The 22,045-nt window shown below is 40.3% G+C and overlaps 1 protein-coding gene across 4 annotated transcripts; it reads left to right on the top strand.

Annotated features, from left to right (window-relative positions):
• Positions 1 to 1,369: 1,369 nt before the first annotated feature.
• LOC115572394 (epidermal growth factor receptor substrate 15-like 1) lies at positions 1,370 to 21,782 on the top strand. Of its 4 annotated transcripts, none has more exons than XM_030402411.1 (24): positions 1,370 to 1,486; positions 2,024 to 2,065; positions 2,164 to 2,253; positions 2,347 to 2,394; positions 2,491 to 2,586; positions 2,818 to 2,883; positions 2,974 to 3,099; positions 3,236 to 3,295; positions 3,474 to 3,740; positions 6,823 to 6,980; positions 7,547 to 7,712; positions 7,942 to 8,004; positions 9,360 to 9,445; positions 10,138 to 10,210; positions 11,304 to 11,465; positions 11,689 to 11,886; positions 12,507 to 12,671; positions 12,972 to 13,080; positions 13,417 to 13,556; positions 13,922 to 13,982; positions 15,662 to 15,747; positions 16,014 to 16,077; positions 19,540 to 19,556; positions 20,047 to 21,782. In XM_030402411.1, the coding sequence occupies exons 1-24, from the start codon at positions 1,460 to 1,462 to the stop codon at positions 20,191 to 20,193; spliced, it is 2,517 nt and encodes an 838-aa protein (XP_030258271.1). In that variant the 5' UTR covers positions 1,370 to 1,459; the 3' UTR covers positions 20,194 to 21,782. The 4 variants fall into 4 exon arrangements, with proteins under 4 accessions (XP_030258271.1, XP_030258269.1, XP_030258270.1 ...); XM_030402409.1 differs by lacking the exon at positions 19,540 to 19,556 and adding an exon at positions 18,698 to 18,816; XM_030402410.1 differs by lacking the exons at positions 7,942 to 8,004; positions 19,540 to 19,556 and adding an exon at positions 18,698 to 18,816.
• The last annotated feature ends 263 nt before the right edge of the window (positions 21,783 to 22,045 follow it).

Raw genomic sequence — 22,045 nt, 5'->3', positions numbered from 1 at the left:
GGAAGCACATACTTTAAATGAATCCCACTTGACTTAACACCCATATTCTAACGCTCATGTTTTGCAGTAGTGGGCAGAATGGAAAAAAAAAAGATTTGATTGAACCTGCAGTGTTATAGTATTTAAATTTCAATCTGTCCTACTGGGAAAAAACAGACGTGTCTTTCAAATTTCAACCTCTTGGTTGAGAAGATTTGTGTCAGAAAATAAAGATTAAATGGGATTATTGATTCTCAAATAAGGCACTATTTTCTCTAACTTGAGGAGTAAGCGATAGGCACCGTGTCCTGTTTAATGGCACGGGCAAGCTAATCAGTCTAAAATAAAAACAATGAAGTGCGATTTCTGAAATACATTTTTTGTCATCTTTTCTCTGGACTTGATTAACCTGGTAGGAGACACTGGGGCAAACTTAGATGTGGGCCACTGCTGACACATAAGTTCCTCCCATCCTCATTGAAATGTGACGTATTAAACACAGCAGAGCATGGATGGCAGCTAGCCTGAAGGTTAGGTGTGACCAGAGGATCGGCCGGTTTACGCTGAATAAATCTGGGCGGGGGAAGTTATTACCAGTCATTACCACCATGAAGGTGCCCTTAAGCAAGGCCTTTAACCCTAGCTGATTCAATGGAGCAGAGGCAGAGGCAAGCAGATCAGACTGGTTGTATTGAGCAGCTTCCGAGTGCGAGTGCGATCAGTGAACCCCCACTGAATTAATAGAGCCATCAGCACTTCTGTTGCTGCAATACCACCAAGATGCAGATTGACATCTTGTAAGTCTTAATTTCGCATGTGCACCATATAAGCTAAACATCAGAAAAATACAATTAAAGACAAATACATATATCAAATTGTAGACGTTTTAGACACATGGGCTCTTGCCAAGACAGGGCCTCAAGACTTGGTAAAAAGACTTGTACTTGTTTATTTTATGATACAGGGGTGCACAAAATTCTTCCTCAAGACTGCAATAAATCAAGTCACCACATGCAGACCCAGAGGGCCTGTGGGGCCACTGCGCACTAGTGCCTTCTTCCTTCTTTGCCTGGTAGGTATTCCTGCCTTGCTTTTTTCCTAATATGAACACATATAATTTAGCATAACATATATCAGTCTACAAATGAAAAGAAAATAACACTACTGATTGAATTACAACAAATACAGCAGTGAGGGCAGGCAGGGCGTGCTGGCATGGGGGGGAATAAATGGGCCCAATAACTGTGTGAACATGACCACTTGTGCCTGGTTCGAGGGGCTGTTTTAATCCATCAGGGCAGCGAACCTGCCACCCTAACTCATCCAGTCACTGCTAAATTAACCCCTCAGTGCCAGTCGCCGCTTGGTTAACCCTGATGCTGTGACCGAGTAGGAGCTCCAACGGGCGGAACCACGACCCGTCGCCACTCGTACCCGCCCGGTTAAGGGGCGTGTGCGCACTCCCGAGACACCAGGAAATATGGCGGCGCTCATGACTCTCAGTCAGGTAAGAACTCTGAATAGCCCAAGAAAAGTCTCAAATGTTGATATTGATTATTATAAGATGACAGTGACAGTCACTGTGTCGCATCAACACACATCTACTTTATAAGCAGGGTGAATATTTGCCAGCGGGACCGTATAAGCGACGTTTCGGTGTCAGCGAAGTTAACATTGTTAGCTAGGTTAACTAAGGATAGCAAAGTTACTGTGCGTTTCATAGAAGAAAGAAGCTAGTATTAGAAGTAAAGCAGTGACGTTACTTGGCAGCGAGGGAGTTACTATTGAACATAACAATATGGCTAACTAACTTGTCAGCCAAACCTGAACAGAAACAGACCTCTAGTTAGCTAACGTTAGCTATCACAGCTGTGTTTTCTCCCAACGTTAACGTTACCTCTTACTGACTAGCTAAATGATGCACTTTCTGCTAATGTTAAAGCTCTTTATGACTTTCTGAGAACTTAGCTAACTGTGTGTATATGCAAGCTGACGCGCTCTAATCTGTAACTCAGCTGGTGTTGTATTTCGTTCCTGTCTGCAGTTATCAAGTGGATTCCCAGCCTATGAGAGCTATTACAGACAGGTAAAATGTCGATTATCTGTCATATGGAATCTGTGTACAAACACTGTTATGTGTGCTGTATCCACTTTGTGCTTTTGTTTTATGTCGATTCTTTCTAGCTGGATCCATTAAACACAGGCAAAATATCAGCTGGAGATGCAGCTCAATTCCTTAAGAAGTCTGGCCTGTCGGACAGTACTTTGGGGAAGGTGGGTCACAAACTCATACGCGCACATAAAAACCTTATGCATTTAGTTAATGGCATCTAAAAAAATAATAATGTTCTTTTCATTTTATTTTAGATTTGGGATTTGGCAGATTCAGAGAGAAAAGGCTATTTGGATAAGCGGGTAACGAATTTCTTCATAGATTTGCTGATGCTAGAGTTGGTGATGCTGATGCGAGCATAAATGACCAGACTTGGATCCTTTCTTCCTCTTTTGTAGGGTTTCTTCATAGCATTGAGACTAGTGGCCTCAGCGCAGGGTGGAAATGACATCAGCCTTAATAACCTCAACCGAAACTTGGCTGCACCCAAATTTGTAAGTGATTGACTGCCCTGATAAGTGTGATGTCCAGTGATGTGGTTGGGAATGGGCAGGGGCGCAGAAAAATAACTTCTGTGGCTCAAATGCAGATAAGAAATTGATGGACATCGAATGCATCCCTGACTGTCTTTTCCCCATCTTCATACAGTTGATACTATTCTCTGCTTGTTAGTGTCTTACCCTCACTTACATTTTTTTTTTTTTTTTGTTTTGTTTTTTTTACAGAGAGACACTAGCAGCCCATTATTAAGTGCTTCAACATCAGGGCCTGACTCACAGTGGGCAATTAGGGTGAGTTGATACCATTTTTCAAGAACACTCTTGAAGATAAAAGAAAATCAAGCTTGTCGCCTGAACTTGAGTTTTTTCTATCTTTCCCAGCCTGATGAAAAAGGGAAGTTTGAGGCCATTTTTGAGAGTCTGTCTCCTCTAAATGGTCTCCTCCCCGGGGATAAAGTCAGGCCAGTTTTGGTCAACTCCAAGCTACCTCTGGATGTGTTAGGAAAGGTGGTATTGCATGTTGAAGCGATGTAACACATACAACTGTAGCACATTCTTTCTGGATATTGCATTGTTGACTATTCAAAGCTACTTCATATTGCTTGATACAGTTTCTTTTGGCTGTCATTTAATGTTTCTGTAGATTTGGGACCTCAGTGATGTTGACAAAGATGGACATTTGGATAAAGATGAATTCATAGTGGTAAGCTGCTGCCTTTTGTTAACTTGAAGTTTCACTGTCTGGGAAGCTAATGGATGGTTTTTAAAGCCAAGATGAACACGATATAGATAATTAAATAAATACATATATTTGATATTACATATATGATATTAATGCATTGATGATTTATTAAGAAATTATGTGGTTTCCCATTTTCTAGGCCATGCATCTTGTGTATCGTGCCATGGAGAAGGAGCCCGTCCCAGCGACCTTACCCACTTCCCTCATACCCCCTTCTAAAAGGAAAAAATTTGCAAGTGGTCTGCCAGGTGCTGTTGCTGTGCTGCCAGCTATGCCTGGGCTTATGGGTGGTCCTGCTCCACTCAAGGAGTCCCTGCGAAGCACTCCTCCTCTGGGCACAGCTGGTCTCCTCAGCAGCAGTACTGTCAACCTCTCTCCAAAACACTCCTTCAAATCCAGCTCACCGGTAGGTTTCCTCACTTGTGTTTCTCTTCAGGTGTTGATGGAGGTGTACTGACTGTATCATTGCACTGATCAGTCTGTTAACTAAAGGACTGGGTGATATGGTTAGGGATAACATCACAATATTATGAGAAATACATTTCCTATACTGCTATTAATTAAATAGATTGAATAGATTATTATTTTTATTTTTCAAATTTCTCAGGGTCAGGGCCTCCTAACGGAGGTTGTCATACACTGTACAGCCCTGTGACAATGTGATTTTGGGCTATATGATAAAATTGAGATGACTTGAGTCCTAATAGAGAAACTATGATTTAAAAAAAAAAACTAAATCACAGAAAATAACTAAACTAATGTTCAAGCGCAATGATATACTATTGCATTATGATGATCTACTTTTCTGCATTACATCAAACAGTTCTTTATTCATTTAAAACAAAAACTTTTATTATTGAGTAATTTCCTAAGTAAAATTAATATAAATAACATGATCATATATTCTCAAATAATTGTACTGAAAGTTGATGAATGTTAATATTATGTTAACACTCTCCATCAAAAAAATATACACTAGTTGTTAAGTTGCTAATTGATGTTCACAAATCTTGTTTCCTTCTTGTTTGTTAACATCAACATCAACAACATGATGTTATGCCTGCTATCTTTTGTAGTTTTACAAAGCTATTTTACTGAATATGTTTTGTTGTTGTCGTTGGTTATTTTTCAATGCATGCTTCATATTTTGCTTTAAGCGGTATAATTTAGCAAAGGATAATCTTTGGATGCATGAGAATGTCACTTTCCGAATGTGGGCTATTTATTGTTGAGTAGTTTTAAGGTGAAAAACATTTAATCATCTGGGAAAAATCAATACATTTAGTTATCCTTTCTCCTCCATAACTAAGTATCATATGGACACAGCCTGGCATTTTAAAGAAACCAGCATTTCATGTATTGATTCTTTTCTGTTGCTAAAGGGTAGACTTGTTTCACCACATTGTTTTTAACACTGTGCACAGCCTGTGTGTGTCTCTTCTCTATCTTCCTTGTTATAGCTGTAGGGATATTTCATGCGTGACTTTTGTAAGAAACCGGTTTCCTTCAAAGGGACACACTCCTTCATGTCTACATGGCTGTCAGGAAACTAGTTGTGTCTTCCTTGTCATGCCACTTCTCTTTCCAGTTTTTTCCTCCAACTTTAATTATCTGTTTAACTACCATTTCCCCAGAATGATAATTTCTTGTTGAACTAGTTAGACTGTCTATGTCAGATCTCTCAAAATGAAGATTTCTTGTATATGTGCGCATTTAGTGACAGTATCTAGAATTTAGAATCGGTTTCTGTTCAATTTGTCAATGACAAATCAACATGCTTTTTGTAGTAATAGTTCTTAAAGAAACTAGTACAATCTCATCCAGATTAGCTTTATGACAAGATATTGGCATATACATTATTGTAAACTTTTTGTGATCACCAAGTAGGGCTGGGCGATATATCGATATAAAACTTATATCGATATATTTTTGAAATGTGATATGGAATTAGACCATATCGCATACATCGATATAGTTCAAATTTGCGCTGTGATCCTTGCTCCGGGCAAACCGCTGACCCGGAGCTCTCTGCGCTGCTCCCCCCGCCCCTCCTCCTTGATGCACAGAGAGGGGAGGGGCTGGAACAGACACTCCGGCACTCTTCAACAAACACTTTGGTGGCCGCCGTTGCCCCACACTTTGGCCTTGATACCCCGTGAAAAAATATCATCGCACGGCCACCGGTCAGCGTAGAGAGCTTGCCTTTAATTACAGCCACCTGAGTGCACAGTAGTCACTCACAGTAACTTCAGTGAGTCCGCGGTTCGCGCAGGTGGAGTCTCATCATCACGATGATCTCACGTGAAAGCCTCTCAAACAGCAGCAACGTCTCAAAACAGAAGAACGAAAATTACAGCACAGAGAGCGAGCGCAGCCGGTTTTGACATGATACGTAACTGACGTATGTGGTAGGATTTAGTCCGGTAAAGTTGGAAATATATTCACAGATTCGAACTTCCCGGATCAATAACTCATAAGTGAAACCTTGTTAAAACACAACTGACGGCTCTTTCCTACCGTAGTACGGTAGACAACGAGCTACAACCGTATGTTAATCAAAACGAGCGTCTGGACATTAACTCTGGTCTGTATGGTCAGCCAGCTGTGAGACGAGGGCGCAGGGACCGTCTACAAAGTGCAACACTGAAAAGAGAAACCACAAAAAATATTCAATAACTTCAGTATTATTCAGAGTGTAGTGCCACCAAAATCCCTCCACACATCAGTGGTCTCCTGCTGGTTATTCTACAATTTTTTTGTTTGGGAAAAAATGTGCGTTGCCATAATTTTGGGGAATTTCTATTTGGGAGAAATATTCAATAACACTAATATTCAGTAAGGTGTCACAAAAATCACCTCACTCTAACCCTACTTAAAAAAACTGTTTTGTAATGTAACATTAACTTGATATTGGTATTTAAAAAATGTTTTAATACATAATCCATGTCTTATTATAAATTAGGATGTTATGGTATCAGTCTGAAAGGTAAATCAACAAATTTTACTCAGTGGCCTTTGTGCCCCTGACAAAAAAAAAAAAAAGTGAAGGCCAAATGGACTTGCCCCTAAAATGACGAAATTCCCACCCACATGTCATATTTGGCTTTGATTTTGACTGAACATTTGCTCTCACTTTGCATAAAAATATCGGGATATATATCGTATATCGATATTCAGCCTAAATATATCGGGATATGACTATTAGTCCATATTGCCCAGCCCTATCACCAAGTGCAGTTAATTTTTATTTTTCAACCAGTATTATACATACATACCACCTGTAATAAAAAAAAAAAAAGATATATATATATATATATATATATATATATATATATATATATATATATATATATATATATATATATATATATATATATATATATATATATATATATATATATATATATATATATATATATACTCAAAGTTTAGGCAGATTTTTCTCCCTCATCTAAAATCACAAAAATGGCATCTTTTGTTCATACCAGCCAGCGGTGAACTGGGTGGTACCGGTGGCCGACAGGGAGAGATATGACGACATCTTCAAGAAAGCAGACACCGACAATGACGGCCTCGTTAATGGAACGGAGGTCATAGAGATCTTCATGCAGTCCAGTCTCTCACAGACTATGCTGGCACAGATATGGTGAGACTACAGCTCAGCTCAGAACAATATCACAGTGGCTCGAGGCTTGAGAGAGCACAAGCAAGTTTGTCATGGATTTGACAAAACATGCATTCATCCTCAACAAAAAATGATCAATAGAACCAGTCTTACCAGAGCTTTTCCTCATACCTGGGTTCAGCATAGGCTGAATCACCCATACCAATGCTTAACTAGTCTCGTTTGGTTTAACCAAATAGCTCCATCTAGTGGACAATTTAAATTATTACACATTTCTCCTGATCAGATCAGATGACTGCAACATAAGATACAAAATGTAAGTGCAAACATAAGATTCAAAGAAAAGACAATCACATTTTATTCTTAGTCACTGCATTATTCATTTCTTTTCTACGCAGCTCAGGGATATGCTTTGCTATATTGTTGTTTTACACAATGGCAGCCTTGAACCTTGAATGATTTAAATGTGCCATATGGTACGCCAAATGGTGAGCTTTCAAAGGACAGTGTTGTTAGTGGGTGTTGGGTGTTTTTTCTCAAAGTGTACAGCATCTTGTTTTTCGAGTAAAATTTCTTTCTCTCCGCAGGGGACTTGCCGACACTAAACAGACAGGAAAGCTGACCCGGGAGCAGTTCTCTCTGGCCATGTATCTGATCCAGCAGAAGACCACTAAAGGCGTAGACCCTCCCTCCACTCTTACCCCAGACATGATCCCTCCATCAGAAAGAACTGCGGCTTCAGCAGCGGCCCCCGTGAGTCCTGACTTAGCCCACTGCAACCTCTGCTTCATTTTTCAACAGCTGTTTTTACTGAAATGCTTCCTATCCTCCAATGCAAAATCTGTACCTGAAGATGCTTATGTTTCTCTGCTACTTTATGCATTTTAAATCTTGATTTCTGCTTTCTGGCTTTTCAGCCTTGCAGAACTGTATTTATTCATGCTTTTGCTTTTTTTGAGCTTTTCTCTATCCTGTCTAACAGAGCTATGCGGGGCTTATGGCAGCCATGAGAGCTGAATATGCTCCACTAACTAATATACGCAGAGTGAGTAGTTGAACTTTGTGTCACAAGGTGGCGCTTTTGTTCCATCATATTCTTTGTCTCAGTCTGAAGCAGGTGGTATAAAGGGGGACCATGTTCATTGTCTTATGTATTAGTTTCACAGTTTATTATATATGAACCTTTTAGTAGTGCAGATAAGCATAACAAAGGTGACACAAATAGTACCAGTTCCAGCAGACTACAGCAGAAATCCTTATATATACAAATCCTTACACAAATTCTTAAATATACTTTACTCTGTCCAACATCTTTGTCGTGCCTTTTCCCAAAATGTGTCTCTTCTAAACATCAACTGTGCTATAGACAATCACTGCCACCTGCTGCAGTTTCATCAGTAATGGTCTGTCACAGCAACCATTTCAAGTCATGTCTTAAGTCATTTCATGTCACCTGTGTAACTCACCCATGGTTAAAGAGGCCTTTTATCTTTAGATAAAATTCACAAGATATTTATTATTTTGTTATTTTTAAGCAAAAGATGTGTTTACAAGGCCTGGTTTCAGTTTTTTGTTTTTTTTTTAATGTTGAGATGTCATTCTTGAATGTCATAATTCAATTTTTGTGTCCGACCATCAAAACAGACATCATGCTGCAGCTTCTCATTCTATATAAAGACGAAAAGGTCTGAAAAAATGACAAATTACTGAGAAGCTTGCTTGCCTTTTTCATTATTACAATCAGTTGTCACATGAACAACCATTTCAGCTGAGGTACCTTAAGTGCATGTGTTCAAATGGTTTAGGCCTCCACAACAGAGAAAATCTGGTCTTTTGTGTTTGTTGTGATATGAAAAAAGCAAGAGGTTTCAACAAATACATTACAAATAGATACTCTTTTGTAATTATTGCACAAGTACTCCCCTTACAAGCATTACCTCTGTTACACAGTTCCCCTTTTGGGGAACATGAAAGTTAAGTTGAAGGCTGGTGAATAAGCCAGATTTCACTTTAGTGTTAAATTCTTTAAATTCTTTAGCATTCTCTTGCCTGTTCATTTCTCCTCATCCATGTATTGTCTGGAACTCTTGCCCGCTCCATAGCTGTGCAAGGTGTTTGTGTGTTTCCTTCCCATGTCTTTTGTTTTATTAGACGTATCAGCAGGGTGCTCCCTTATCCCCATGCACACCATTCTTGTCCCCTCTGCTCTCACCCTCCTTTCCCCCTTTTTTTTGCCCCCTTTCCCTATTTGAACATTTTCTCTCCTGTCCCCTCTTTCTGGCATACATTTAGTCACTTTTGTCATCTCTGCGCTCGCCTCTCGTCACCCTCACCTCCAACTTCCTTCTCTCCTCTCCCCTCTCCCCTCTTTCACCCGTCCGTCTCTTTCTCTCGCCTCAGGACAGCGCCAGCTCCACGGGGTCGGCCGAGCTGACGGGCATCAAAGAGCTGGATGACCTCAGCCAGGAAATAGCTCAGCTGCAGAGGTGAGCCCCTGCACTCTGAGTAGGAGGAGCATATCTTTGTTTCTCTTCCTCTGACAAAAAAAACAAGGGGAGGTTGCCTTGAATTCATGTTCAGGATGAAAATTCTTTTAAACTTTTATAGTTTATATATATTCAAATAATGTTAATCTTTATTGAACTAGAAACTCAGGTCAGATTTTATTATTCTTAGAGGGACTTGTGAAGAAAGCAGGATCACAATGGAGCCTTGCCTTGGGCCAGTCGGAGAACATTTTAAAGTCTAAGTCATCATTAACATGTAGAGTCAAATAATTTGTATTTAATGAGAGGCAGTACTGCAGTTATTATCCTGACACCTTCCTGGACCTGGATTACATAGATAAATATATTTCTAATTATTGAGTATGCCTATGTTGATACACTAAACATTTGTATTTCTTTTGGTCAGACAGTATTTCGGGCATATTTTCACAAAGTTAATGGAAAGAATAATGATTACATTTTTGAAACTGATACCTTCTCTTTTGCTGTTTTCATAATGTTTAGTCCTCAGGAAATCCCTCTGTGTCCACATCATGCCAAAAGCAGTATCTCAAGACAACTCTGAACTGTTCTTTTGTTTATCACATCATTCTTTTTTTAAAGTTTTGTCAGGAAGTAATAACACCATTTGTTTACTTACTGTGATCTTCCTCTGTGTTGCTCACCCTTAGAGAGAAATTCATTCTGGAGCAGGAGATCAGGGAAAAGGAGGAAGCCATCAGACATCAAAATAGTGAAGTTCAGGTAAGACTGAGCCAAAATCCTCTGCTAAAATATCAGATGGGGATCAAATTGATATTGTTCATGACTGGATAAGAGCCTTAAAGTACACAGTGTCAATGAAAATGTGCAATCTTATGAATCAATCCATTGTTGACAATTTTTTGAAATATTTTACATTTTGATGTCCAACTTAATCACTCTGAGGTCATCCAGACTTGGTATTAGGTTAAGTTCTGAGTGATACAATCACAAGTGGACAGCTTTAAGTCTGTCATCTCCCATTTGTCAATAACATGCGTCCTGGCATACGTCTCAAAAAAGCCTACATCGGTTATTGTTGACTGCATTTGTGAAATTTGGCACCTTTAACCTTTGTCTGTCAACAAGATGTTGTCTTTTTTAATGTATTTAGTGTAAAAAGTGAAATCAGTTGAAACGGTGTATACAGTGCACACAGGCTGTTGCAGCAGTGTCAAGACTAACTATAAAAGAAACTTCTTAAGGGTAAGAATGATTTACAATTTGCCCTAGTCGTCATTTAAGGACTATTTAAATCACACACTTTGTTAGGAGGAAATGCGGAAATTGTCATTAATGTTAAAAAGACATGGTTCGCAAACATCTGCTGCTAACACTGACAGGATAAGAGAGCCCACAAATGTAATTTGCATTACAGTGAACGACATGGAAATCAGACAGGTGTGTTTTTCCATTCTTCCTGTTGTCATGTCTTCTTGTTGATGTTTCACGAAGAACGTCAATTGGGTAGGCGGTCCTTACACACTGCTAAAAGAATGTGGTCACAGTCAACCCAGACCACCTCCAAATTCGAGTGATCCGATCTCACATGCATCCTTAATGTGTCTTGGTGGTTTTTCACACCTGTACTTAGTGCTGTCGACTTTTGATTGGATCACTGAGGACAGATGTTGATACCAGGTCCGAACAGTTTCTCTAACGTTGACTATACTTGCAAGTCCCTTGCTGATTTCCACCAAAATTTTACAAATTGGATTTAAACTAGTTTTGCAGGTAATAGCTGAATTAGGATACTCAGTTGCTCTACCATGCAACCACCTGAGTGTGCATGTCTGTGTGTTTGGTGGACCGTCAGGACATGCAGGATGGATTGGACCGGGAGAGCAGCAGCCTGCAAGACCTGGAATCGCAGAAGCAGGTTGCACAGGAGCGACTAGAGGAGATGGACCAGCAGCGCTCCAAGCTAGAGGGAATGCTCAACGATGTCAAGCAGAAGTGCCAGGAAGAGACCCAGACGGTTAGAGACTTGAATATCCAAATATTAAAACAAGAAATACCGTTGTATTTCATAATTTGCTCCTTGTGACATGGTAACTTACATGCAGTTCTTGTCTTGTTGTGGTGCATTGCTATATTGCTGCTGTGATCAGTCTTAAAATGAAACCTACGTCTGATGTAAAGTACAGCTATTGAACTGTTACACATTTGATTAACTTTTTTTTCCTGCTTTCACCCTCCAGATCTCATCCCTGCAGAGCCAGATCCGCTCTCAGGAGACCGACCTCCGCAGCCAGGAAGATGAAGTGAGTCGCACCAAGGTGGAGCTGAGCCGGCTGCAGGAGGAGGAGGCCCAGTTAGAGCAGAGCCTGCTCTCTGGTCGGGTCCAGCTGGACAGCATCGTCAAGTCGCTCAAAACCACTCAGGATGAGATCAACCAGGTCAGTGCAGACAGAGTAACTTCAGGTTATATTAGGATGTTCTGCCACTTCTGACCTAAAATGCTCTCTGGTCAACTTTTGTCGTATAAAGATTGGTTGCTAGGTAAGAAGGATTTTGAGTTGATAGAACTTAAGCTCCCGTGGAGGTGGAAACATTTGCATTTTCATGTATATTCTGTGGAATTGCTGGCGATGCTTTTTACAACGCTACAATCTCACTTTTGGAAACATTAGTTTTACTTTTGTTTCTATGACCTTTGTGCCAAAGTACTTAGCATGCTCTGAAGCACACGAGTTTGAACCACACTGAAGTGAAACCATCGTATCACAGTGGTTAAGGTTTTTTTTTAACGGCTTAACCGCTCACCACCACTTGCATAATTGGCAAAGGTAAATTGTAAGTAGGTAAATAACTAAGAAACAGTCTATTTTCATGCAGTAACAACCAAATTCTAATTGTGTTTGCTCTGATTTTCTTTTATTTTTTTGAAAATGTGGCGTGAAATTGAATTGGCCAGATCTAAAATTCACCAGTTTCTAGACAGTGACAGTAAAGGGAAACCAACAAATGTATTTATTGAATCAGATATAGATTAAGCAGTCTTTTATATGTTTTGTAGGCTCGCAGTAAGCTGTCACTGATTCAGGACAATCAAAAGGAGGTGACCAAGACCATTGAGCAGTACAACAGCGCTCTGAGCGACATCAACGGGGGGAACTTGAGCAATCTGCCGGACTTAAGTGAAGGGTTTGCTGAGAGGGAGAATGGAGGTTTCAGAAGTACGGTGAGGAGATCATGAATATTTCCTCTTCTTCACCATAGGACTTGGTGGATATACGACTATATAGAACTAGGATATGGGACCTATATAGAGTATTCAAATGCCTCAGAGGAATGTAAACCTAAATATGGTCATAAAACCATTTTTGTTTCCCAGCTTCGTAGTCCCAAAGGTTTATGTGTATATTTAAATTTATGCTATATGTTACCATGTTTATTTGGTCTGTGTAGAAAGTAAACATGCTCTTTTTTTATAACTGCTGTACTATGGTTAGTGACTTTGTTTTCTGGATTCATTTACCAGGATGACTCATTTAAGTCAAAGATAGCCATGTTCAACAATAACAGTGCTAAGGAGCCTCCAGCAGATCCTTTCCAGACAGAGGACCCCTTCAAATCTGACCCATTCACAGGTCTGAACATCTTCTTGCATCTTTTTGCGATTTTTTTGATTTTATTTTCCAGGATTAATGTTATTCTCTGCTCCACCAGCTGTGGTTGTTGGTAATAACAACCTGCGCTGATTGTGAATCTAAATGGGAAAAAAAGCACCAACATTAAAGATGCAAAATTGTGGTGTTTTAATTAAATGGAAATGTTTGTTGTATGTACCTGTCTGTTGGAATTCACGCAAACAACTTTGGACAACAACAACAAAGAAAGTATCGATTAATTATTTTCAGAGGCAGAAGATGATTAAAGTCCTTACGTAAATCCCTCTCATCTCGCTGTGTTGTCCATTTTCATAGATCCATTTGGAGGAGACCCTTTCAAAGAGAGTGACCCCTTCAAAGGCACCTCATCTGAAGATTTTTTTAAGAGAACAGACAAGCCAGACCTGTTTGGATCCTCAGACCCCTTTGGTAGAAGACCCACACCGCCGGCTAAGGTATCAATCCCCTCTTCACTGTATCACTCAGATGATGTTTGTTGGAAGTGCTAATCGTGGTGCTTTTGTATGCAGTGTGACTGTGGGAAACCCAATGTTTTTGTCAAAATTTCAGAATGATATTTTCTATGTTTGATGACTTGCTTCGACGTGTCTTCACTATTGTAAATAATTGTAAAACCAAACAAGAACCACAAAGAGATTTCTCCTGGTTATGCAGATGTGTGTGTGTGTGTGTGTGTGTGTGTGTGTGTGTGTGTGTGTGTGTGTGTGTGTGCGTGTGTGTGTGTGTGTGTGTATTTTAAACAAGCTCTTTTGATCATCTTACTAATTGTACTTCTGCTTTGCTTCTCTGTTTTTCTCAGCCAAGTGCCTTCAGCAGTGGTGACCCTTTCACATCAAACAGCCCCAAACTAAAAGATTCAGGTACGTTCAGTGTGGGGAAGGTTACTTAAGGTTGAAGATCTCAAGTCACCCTAATAAAATGCAATAAGTAGCAATAAAGCTGAAAAGTCCTAAAATGTACATATAAAGCTGTTAATTCACCTTACCTGTATATGTTATATACTAACATTTGAAATTAAGAAATCTAACATAATTCTTACCAATGGAAGACACGTTTTATACTGAGGGAAGAAGAATTGTTAGAGCCCTCTTCTGATGATTTTTAAGGAAAGACTGTTGAATTTCCAAAGCGTTTTTGTCCAGCTACATGGCGACCCGCCTTGACGTGGCCAGTTGATCGAGGCGTGGCAGATTCAGGTTGTCTAGAGCAACATGTATAATCATCAAAGGACGTTGGTTCATAGAGAGAATTTCTACTTAACTTTTCACCTCATATCATTTTGCAAATAGACCTAAAGATTTTCAGTTGAGCTTTTATTGTGTTTCCTGTTTTATGTGTTATAACTGTAAGATGTAGGTTGATAGAGATTCATTGTTTTTACTCGTTGTTTTCAGTCATTTTGAAGATGTTGTTGTATATTTTTTTCTATAGCAATGACTGTGGTCAGGAAGGTAAGATGTAATAGTGCTGCAGTGGAACGCACTGTTCGTTGACTGTGTGACTTTGTCAAACAAAAAAGCGTAAGTGCATAGTCATCCCTGTACTAAATACGTGCAGATTTTCCATGCAGATTGCCCAGAATCTGACTGTTATTAGAAGAGCGTTAAAGAAGGTTCTAGTTGTGAAACTCGTCTCAAAGAGTCATTCTTTGCCATTCTGGGTGACGTTAGATTTAGATTTTATTTTTGGGGTGCATCAAGGGCAAACAATTTTTACTCACTGTGGCTTCAATTTTTCCTGTGGTGTAGGGCTATTTTTAGTCGAGTACCTACGCATTTAACTACTGGCCAACTAAAAATACTCCCCCCCCTACCCTGGAAAAACAGGAGGCTTTTGGGAGCCAAGCACAACAGAAACTCTGTGACTGCAGGTCCCGCTCTACTAGAATACACTGCCACTCCTTTTAACCAGTTCTCTGCTGCCTCTGTCCTGTCTTTATATCTGCTGCCATTGAACTGCTCCGCCTCATTCGGTACGGAAGTTGTTTTAAGTTAGTGGCTACCTCTGGCCGATTGCTCTGCAATGCTACACACCTTCAGAGGAACACAGAGGCAACTGTAGGCCTGAGCTGACTTACTGTGCGTAAAAGAAAACACTGCGTATTTCACATGAATGGGGTCTCTTGTGGTCGCACTCTTACAACAAACATATTCTATTACAATGTTTTGTTTTTTCACTGTAACCAGCTGCAGTTTGCTGTTTTTTTCATTAAGCGGCATACCACTGAGCTTCAAAACAACCTGGGCACAGTTCTGTTTAACAGTACACCAACTGACGCCTTTAATTAGCTGATGAGATGCATACGTCAGGCTAAACAAAACCTCCGCTTTCCAGGTTTTTAGTGAAATGTCATGGAAAATTAAACGGTCATGCCACATTCCCCTCTCCGAAAATAGCATGCAGGCCTTTTACAGAATAAGCAAGATGCCGAGATGACTTTGAATGTGTGGTTCAGGGGTTGAACTTAGTTATAGTTTCTGGCTCTTTCCATAAACATATTCAAATGTTCTAAATGCATTTCAATGTACTTTTGTCACAGATGTGTTTGGAACAACGGACCCCTTTGGAAGCAACTCTTTTGGAAGCAAAGGGAGTGGATTTGCCGACTTCAGTCAGATGTCAAAGGTAAGCTCTGGGGACTGTTGGAGTTATGAATCAGTTGTACCATAAAGCATCATTTTCCACTTTAGCTGTAGAAAGCTGTGTTGTTATTTTTACCCTCATCATGAGTGATTTCTTGTTTTTCTGCCAATTTATCACACTTATGAAAACAATCTCTTTGGTTTGAGGCCAGGGGTTTTAGATTTTGGCTGACATTTCTGTTAGAGTCATCACTTTGTGTGATAGTTGAAGGTTTTTTTTTTTTCCTCTTTTCCCTTGTGTGTGAACAGAAGTCGGACAACCCCGTGCTCCCATCAAAGAAAAATGTGCCTAACCGGCCTGCACCTCCCTATGGTAGGCCCTGATTCTGTGTGCGTGTGCATGTGTGCGTGTGTGTGTGTGTGTGTTTGTGTGTGTGTATACATGACTGTACTTGAAGCAAAATTTGAGATTAATGGTTCTGTGTTTTTTACAACTAGTGCATTGCCCATAGGAAGTATGTATTCCTATAGAAAAGTGGGAGGTGAAGTAGCTTTTTCATGGATGGCCAAATGAGGCTGTGTTTGAAGGTGGGACGTCAGGGATATAATTTGCCGTTTTTGACTATTTTTGATTTAACCATTATATTTCACCTTAAAAACTATTTACCTTGCCTTGTTTGGTGTCATTATTTTCAGCACAACCTCACATGTGTGACTGTACAGTTATTTCTTTCCATTTTGACATACTGTATTAACACAGTGGACCTAAAATCGCAAAAAAACTCAAATCCGAGTTGGAAAAAGTTCTATTTTTTTACTGTGAAAACCACAAATATGTTCCCTGCTTGCTCAACATTCAGCAGTCTCCTCATTGTTTTGACTCACAACACAAGAAAACGACTACACTACACCAAACACTACATAACACACTAACTATACACTCCAAGCACGCTATATGTCACAAATCTCTCAACTCTCAAAACTCGCAATCTCTATTGTGGACACTTTCGTGACAAAAGCCCCTTTTAACCATTTCTTCCCTCACCAGACACAACGCAAACGTGACAGCAATGTTCATGAAAAAGCGTGGCAGACATTATTTACCGTAAGTCCGGTTTTGGACGCGCCGGCACGTCCGTCGACTCAGGAGGTGGGGGTGGGCTAGCAACTAGCTACACACGAACATCCACAGATTCCGATTCCACTTTGTTGTTCTTGCGTATCCGGATCTCCTCAGACCGGAACAGACTCGGTCCGGACTCGTTTAGTCTCATTAATCCACAACAGTCAGTTTAGATGCACAGAACGGGACCGAACCACCGGCAAAATCCTGGTCCAGCTCACGCCGCTGCAGGTATACATCCGCTTGTTTCTTAAGGTGTGTCGTGGGCTTGAGCTCTGCAGTGATTGGCTCTGGTGCGCACGTGGCTACGGTGTGCAGTGATTGGCTCTGGTGCTCACGTGACCGTGGTGGCTCCAGTGGACAATGCTTGTGGAATTGGTAAAGCATTTATGAAATAATTTATTAACAGTATCATTGCAGTCCAAACAAATCCGACGTCGCACACCCTTAAACCACGCAGCAGCCATGTTGTAAGTCTCAGGTCAGTCTGATCCTGATCCGCAGAGATATTTGAGGAACACACACACACAGACAGACAGACAGAGATTCCTTGCTTTTATAGAGAGATTGGCATGTAATGTTGTGTCAGTACCACATTATAAGAACTTTCATGTGCTCTTTGGCACTTTTAATGGTTGCAGCATGTCAAGGAAATGTAATGGCACCTACATTTTGTAGTTTGATTGACTGCTTTACTTTTCAGAGGCATTTTGTGACCTGACGGTATGCAGGAAAAAAAAATACTTCCCTGTTAAGCTGTGAGGTTACAGAGAAAGTAATTTTTCCTTTTGAAGCTGTAAACAGGAAAGCTGTTGATAGAGGTTTGGCAACACTATGTTGTTGTTGTGGGTGCTGATAAGACATTAATGTATTGGTTCCAAATTTAACTCATTACATTTTTCTCTCTAGCAGTTGAAAACACCAGTGCAGTTTTCAGTTAAACTTGTGAATCCGTGATGTGGTCGATAGCTACTTTTCTCTTCCCTTACCCTCAGGTTCGTCTTGTTTGTGTGTACGTTCACACACTTACCATCTACCCACAGGCCATGCCCAGCGCATGCACTTCCGCTGTGACCTTGCACTTGTTCTTTTTAGCAGAAGCCACAGCGTGAGAAAGTCGGTGTTCCCCTTTGACTTGCCACACAGAAAGGGCGAGAGATGAGTAGCCACAGTTAGCCACTGAGCAGGCTGCCTCATATGTGATGAGGAAGTGAGAAGCCCACTCTTGAAGTCATTGGCAGCTCTGAATGTGTGCATCACAAGGACAAGTGCACAATAATTTTGGTTCAGTTTGGCAGTTTAGTTCTTATCTGACAGCTGTGTTGCATGAACTGTTCAAATATTTAGTTGTTTTAATAGAGCACAGTATTTAAATGTGGAATTGCTACAACTGTTCTTTATAAGATAGTGGAGTCCTTTGTTTGCTTGAAGGCCTTCATTTCGCAGTTGCAGCCAATGTGGCATTGGTGCACAAAGTTCTCGAGATGAGTAATTATGGCCACAAGGTAATACCATCAAAATAGGAAACGTGTTCAAAGCTTACTGTAGACAAGGGTGTGTCCCTCTTTTACAATTATGTGTTCCAAAAAAGCCGTGCTTTGCTTGTTAGGCTTCAATGCATCTGTGAGCCTTACTCAAAAAATGTGGTTAACACCTTTTTTTAACCAATATCACGTTCCCCTGGGTGACTACTCTGCAGAGCTATCAGTTTTGAGCTGTTGGCTTCCTGTGAAAATTCAGCTAGACAATATTACACACTGACTTTTAAGGTGTTAGCATACTTTCCCAAGGGTCTATGGGCTGAGGTGAAGGCATATATGTAATGTTACCTGTATATAGTGTTAATTTTGATGTCTTCCTCCTCTGGTAGGTACGTTCAGTTTGACTGCATCAGAGCCGATCTGGAGTGACAGTAAAGACTCTTTTGTTACGACACACTCGAGTAAAACATCCAAAGACTCCCCCGTGGGTTTTGCAGATTTTGGCTCAGTGAGTTTAGTCCACTTACAGTTTCCTGTTGGGTCAAGTATCTTTGTATGCATGAGCTGCAGATCTCATGACCTCACTCCTCAGACTGTATAGCTGCAGGCTCAGAGGTGTCAGCTGGACCTCCTTCTGTTAATTTTCTCCTCACACAGTGGCTTAAGAAATAGATCACAGGCCGCTGTGCTTCCCTGGCTGTTGACTAACAACTGACAGCACACCTGAGAGACTTGGACAGTCCCCGTACTTGTGTCTGTCTTGTCGTTTGTTGCCGCCGTCCACCTGGTTTAAGGGGCTTTTGCATGCTTGCTGTTGTCTCTGGCTCTGGCCTTTGACAGGAAGTCAGGATTTATACACTTTTGAGTCAGCGAGTTAGTGAACTTGCCCAGTCAGGTAGCACTCGAGGAGCATTTTTCAAGTCTTGAAGTACAGGCTGAAGGCTTATTTGCTGTCAAAGCATGACATGCCTCGAAGCACAGCTCTACAGAGTAAATCTGCCTCTTTATCCTCTGTCTTCCGCTTCTTTGCCATCATGTGTAGCCAAACAAGCGTGCTCTCAAGTGGAGAAGTGATGCATGCAGCTTTTTGTGTCTGGTTTGTATCATTTGACATGAGATGAATTTATTTTATCCCCTATGATGCCAGCATGACAGTTGTGAAAGGGATGTGTGGGTTTTTTTTTTATTTTTTATATCGAGCTCTGTATTGTAATTTTTGTTTCTCTGCCAGGATCTGAGTATGGCAAGGTAAGACTGTATAAGGGTGTGGTGGTCAGTCCTTTGCATGTGAAAATCCTGTCCGCACTGCAAAATCTGAGTACGGTGATTCATGAGCACCATTATTTTTAATAAATATCCTCAGTCACATTGATCCAAGCACTAGATGTTTTACGGGAAATGTGTGATTAGTAATTTATGGCAGTAGTATTTCACTGTGTAGAGAGCTGTTTTCTTTTTTTTGTTTTAGCTTTTAGTGTTGCTGTCTTAAGCTTTCTTATGTGACGTCCAAGTGAACTCAAACTGCTATTTTTTTGCATTTGTTTTACTGCTATTTTATAAATCATTTCAGCTGCGTTTGATGTAGTTTTTGATATTCTGCCTTATTAGAAACATTTGATTTTTGAGATTTGCATCCCACGCCGTGCTTTCGCCCCGTGAGCTCCCTCTGTTTGTGTTCACATTTCAGCCCAATTCTCTGCGTTTTTGTCCACATCTAATGTTTGTTTTTCTGCTCCAGTTCGGAAGTGAGAACCAGCAGCTGGAATGGGCCAAGCGGGAGAGCGAGCGTGAGGAGCAGGAGAGGCTGAGGAAGCTGCGGCTCCAGGAACAGCAGGACCTAGAGCTGGCCATTGCACTCAGCAGGGCCGACATGCCCAGCTCCTGACCAGGCATGACCCTCCACAGCTTTTAGTCCCCCTCCTTGTGCTATACAGTGCTCCCTGTCCACAGGCTCATGACAACAGCACCGACACTGGCCCGACATGACTAGCAGCCCCTGTTACCAATTTATGTGAGAGACCAGTGACTCTCCAGCAATGACTGGACTCATGTCAAATGACTCCACATTTAGCAAACCAGTTTAGGTTCATTGCTCCCAAACTACATGGCAACTATAATCAGGGACAATACGGAGCCACTTGATTTAATCCTGGCTTCATCCTGCAAAAACATAGCGATTTAACGCAACCCCAACCAGCAGGGTACTCAACTACAACCTATATCTAGCTCCATATGTTGTTATGGCTAATCACCCTGACTTACCCCAAAGCCTTCCTGTCGCACGAAAAAAACATAACCTTTTAAGAATATTTTACTGTTTTATTTATATACACAAGCAATGAATCTGTGGTGTATGAAGTACTTGTAAAATGCACTGTGTAAACTGTTTTATATTACCTTTAATTACTCAGAAAAACTTCCCAATTGAAAGTCAGATCATACACGCTAATGGTCCTGTTAGCTTATGATTGAGTTTGTCCAATTTCAAATGTTTCTTTTCTGAAAGCAACTCCTTCATGTACTGTAAATATTGTTAGATGATGAAGTCTTGGAAGAGCGGAGTCCATCTTTAAAATAACAATTCTGTGTTAAATGACTGGAGCTTAATGATCAGATCATCAGTCGCATGATTTCAATTTTCATTTTAAAAGTGTTTGCCATTTATGCCTGCATGTGGACTTTTTATGGCCTTAAAGTTTTCAGTATAATCAAACCCTCAACTGTAAAGTAGATATGCTGTTTTGGGAGGCTTTCTAGTGCTAACACAGCTTTGGTTAAATATGATTTCACCCTGAATCATGAGTTGCCTCTGGTATTTACAGTAGTTCAGATGCTTGCGATAATCACTGAGGTCTTCCTTCCTTATTAACAAACATCATTCCACCTGGAGCGCTGTTGCACCACCTCTCCGATGTCAGCAGCTTGTGTTTGTCAGATGGTTTTCTCATCTATTGGCTTGTCGCAACGCCCAAAACAACTTGCACTCCCATACAACTAAAAGCCTCTATAAAATGGAAGTAGTGTAAACCTACATTGTTTATACTGGTGCTGTTACACTTTGTTATCTCCTCTTTGCTTTTTCACACTACCACTGATGCTCATGCGACGTCAGCTACCAACTTCTTCTCTCATTTTTGAACCAACCATTGGATCTTTTTTTACCACAGCTTTGTTTTTTTCACTCTTCGTTCATGTCTTATGATCCAGTTGGAGGACATTTTGTTAAAGAAAAAAAAACAAAACACGCCTTAAAAATGTTGCATCCGTATAATTGTCTAACACTAATCAGGTTTATTCGGCACATAATGTATGCACTGTATATTCCAGAGCGTTCTGGACATGTACAGAGTGACAGCGCCTTATTTATCAACATATCAACGTTGTAACATGTAAAATTGCACAGTATGTATGTGATTATAAAAACTGTAATAACTTTTAATTGAATAAAAGTGATTTTTAACATTCCTGGAAAAAGGTAAGTCTTATCCTTTCAGTTAAATATTGTTCCAACAACTGGGAAGATAAACAGGCGTTTTTGTGATTTTTTTTTAATTTTTCATGCATCTGTACTTTGCTAGAGAATTTATTTTTTAGTTCTACTTCATACATTTTAACTAAAACATCTGTACTTTTGACTCATTGATTATTTACGACCCAAAATGTTGGTATTTGACGTCCAGAGAATGACACGCAACAATCAACTTTGTTTCTGGTTCATATATAAACAGCTTGGACAA

This window comes from Sparus aurata, chromosome 21, assembly GCF_900880675.1.
Source record: "Sparus aurata chromosome 21, fSpaAur1.1, whole genome shotgun sequence".
In the NCBI taxonomy this organism is placed as follows: domain Eukaryota; kingdom Metazoa; phylum Chordata; class Actinopteri; order Spariformes; family Sparidae; genus Sparus; species Sparus aurata.
The sequence above is the reverse complement of the archived record's forward strand: the minus strand, read 5'-3'. Positions and strand labels throughout refer to the sequence as shown.

Excerpts from the sequence above, each read along its gene's own strand:
- LOC115572394 (XM_030402409.1), top strand. The coding sequence starts at position 1,460 with ATGGCGGCGCTCATGACTCTCAGTCAG. Across the intron at positions 1,487-2,023 it reads CGCTCATGACTCTCAGTCAG|TTATCAAGTGGATTCCCAGC; the intron begins GTAAGAACTCTG and ends TCCTGTCTGCAG. Across the intron at positions 2,066-2,163 it reads ATGAGAGCTATTACAGACAG|CTGGATCCATTAAACACAGG; the intron begins GTAAAATGTCGA and ends GATTCTTTCTAG.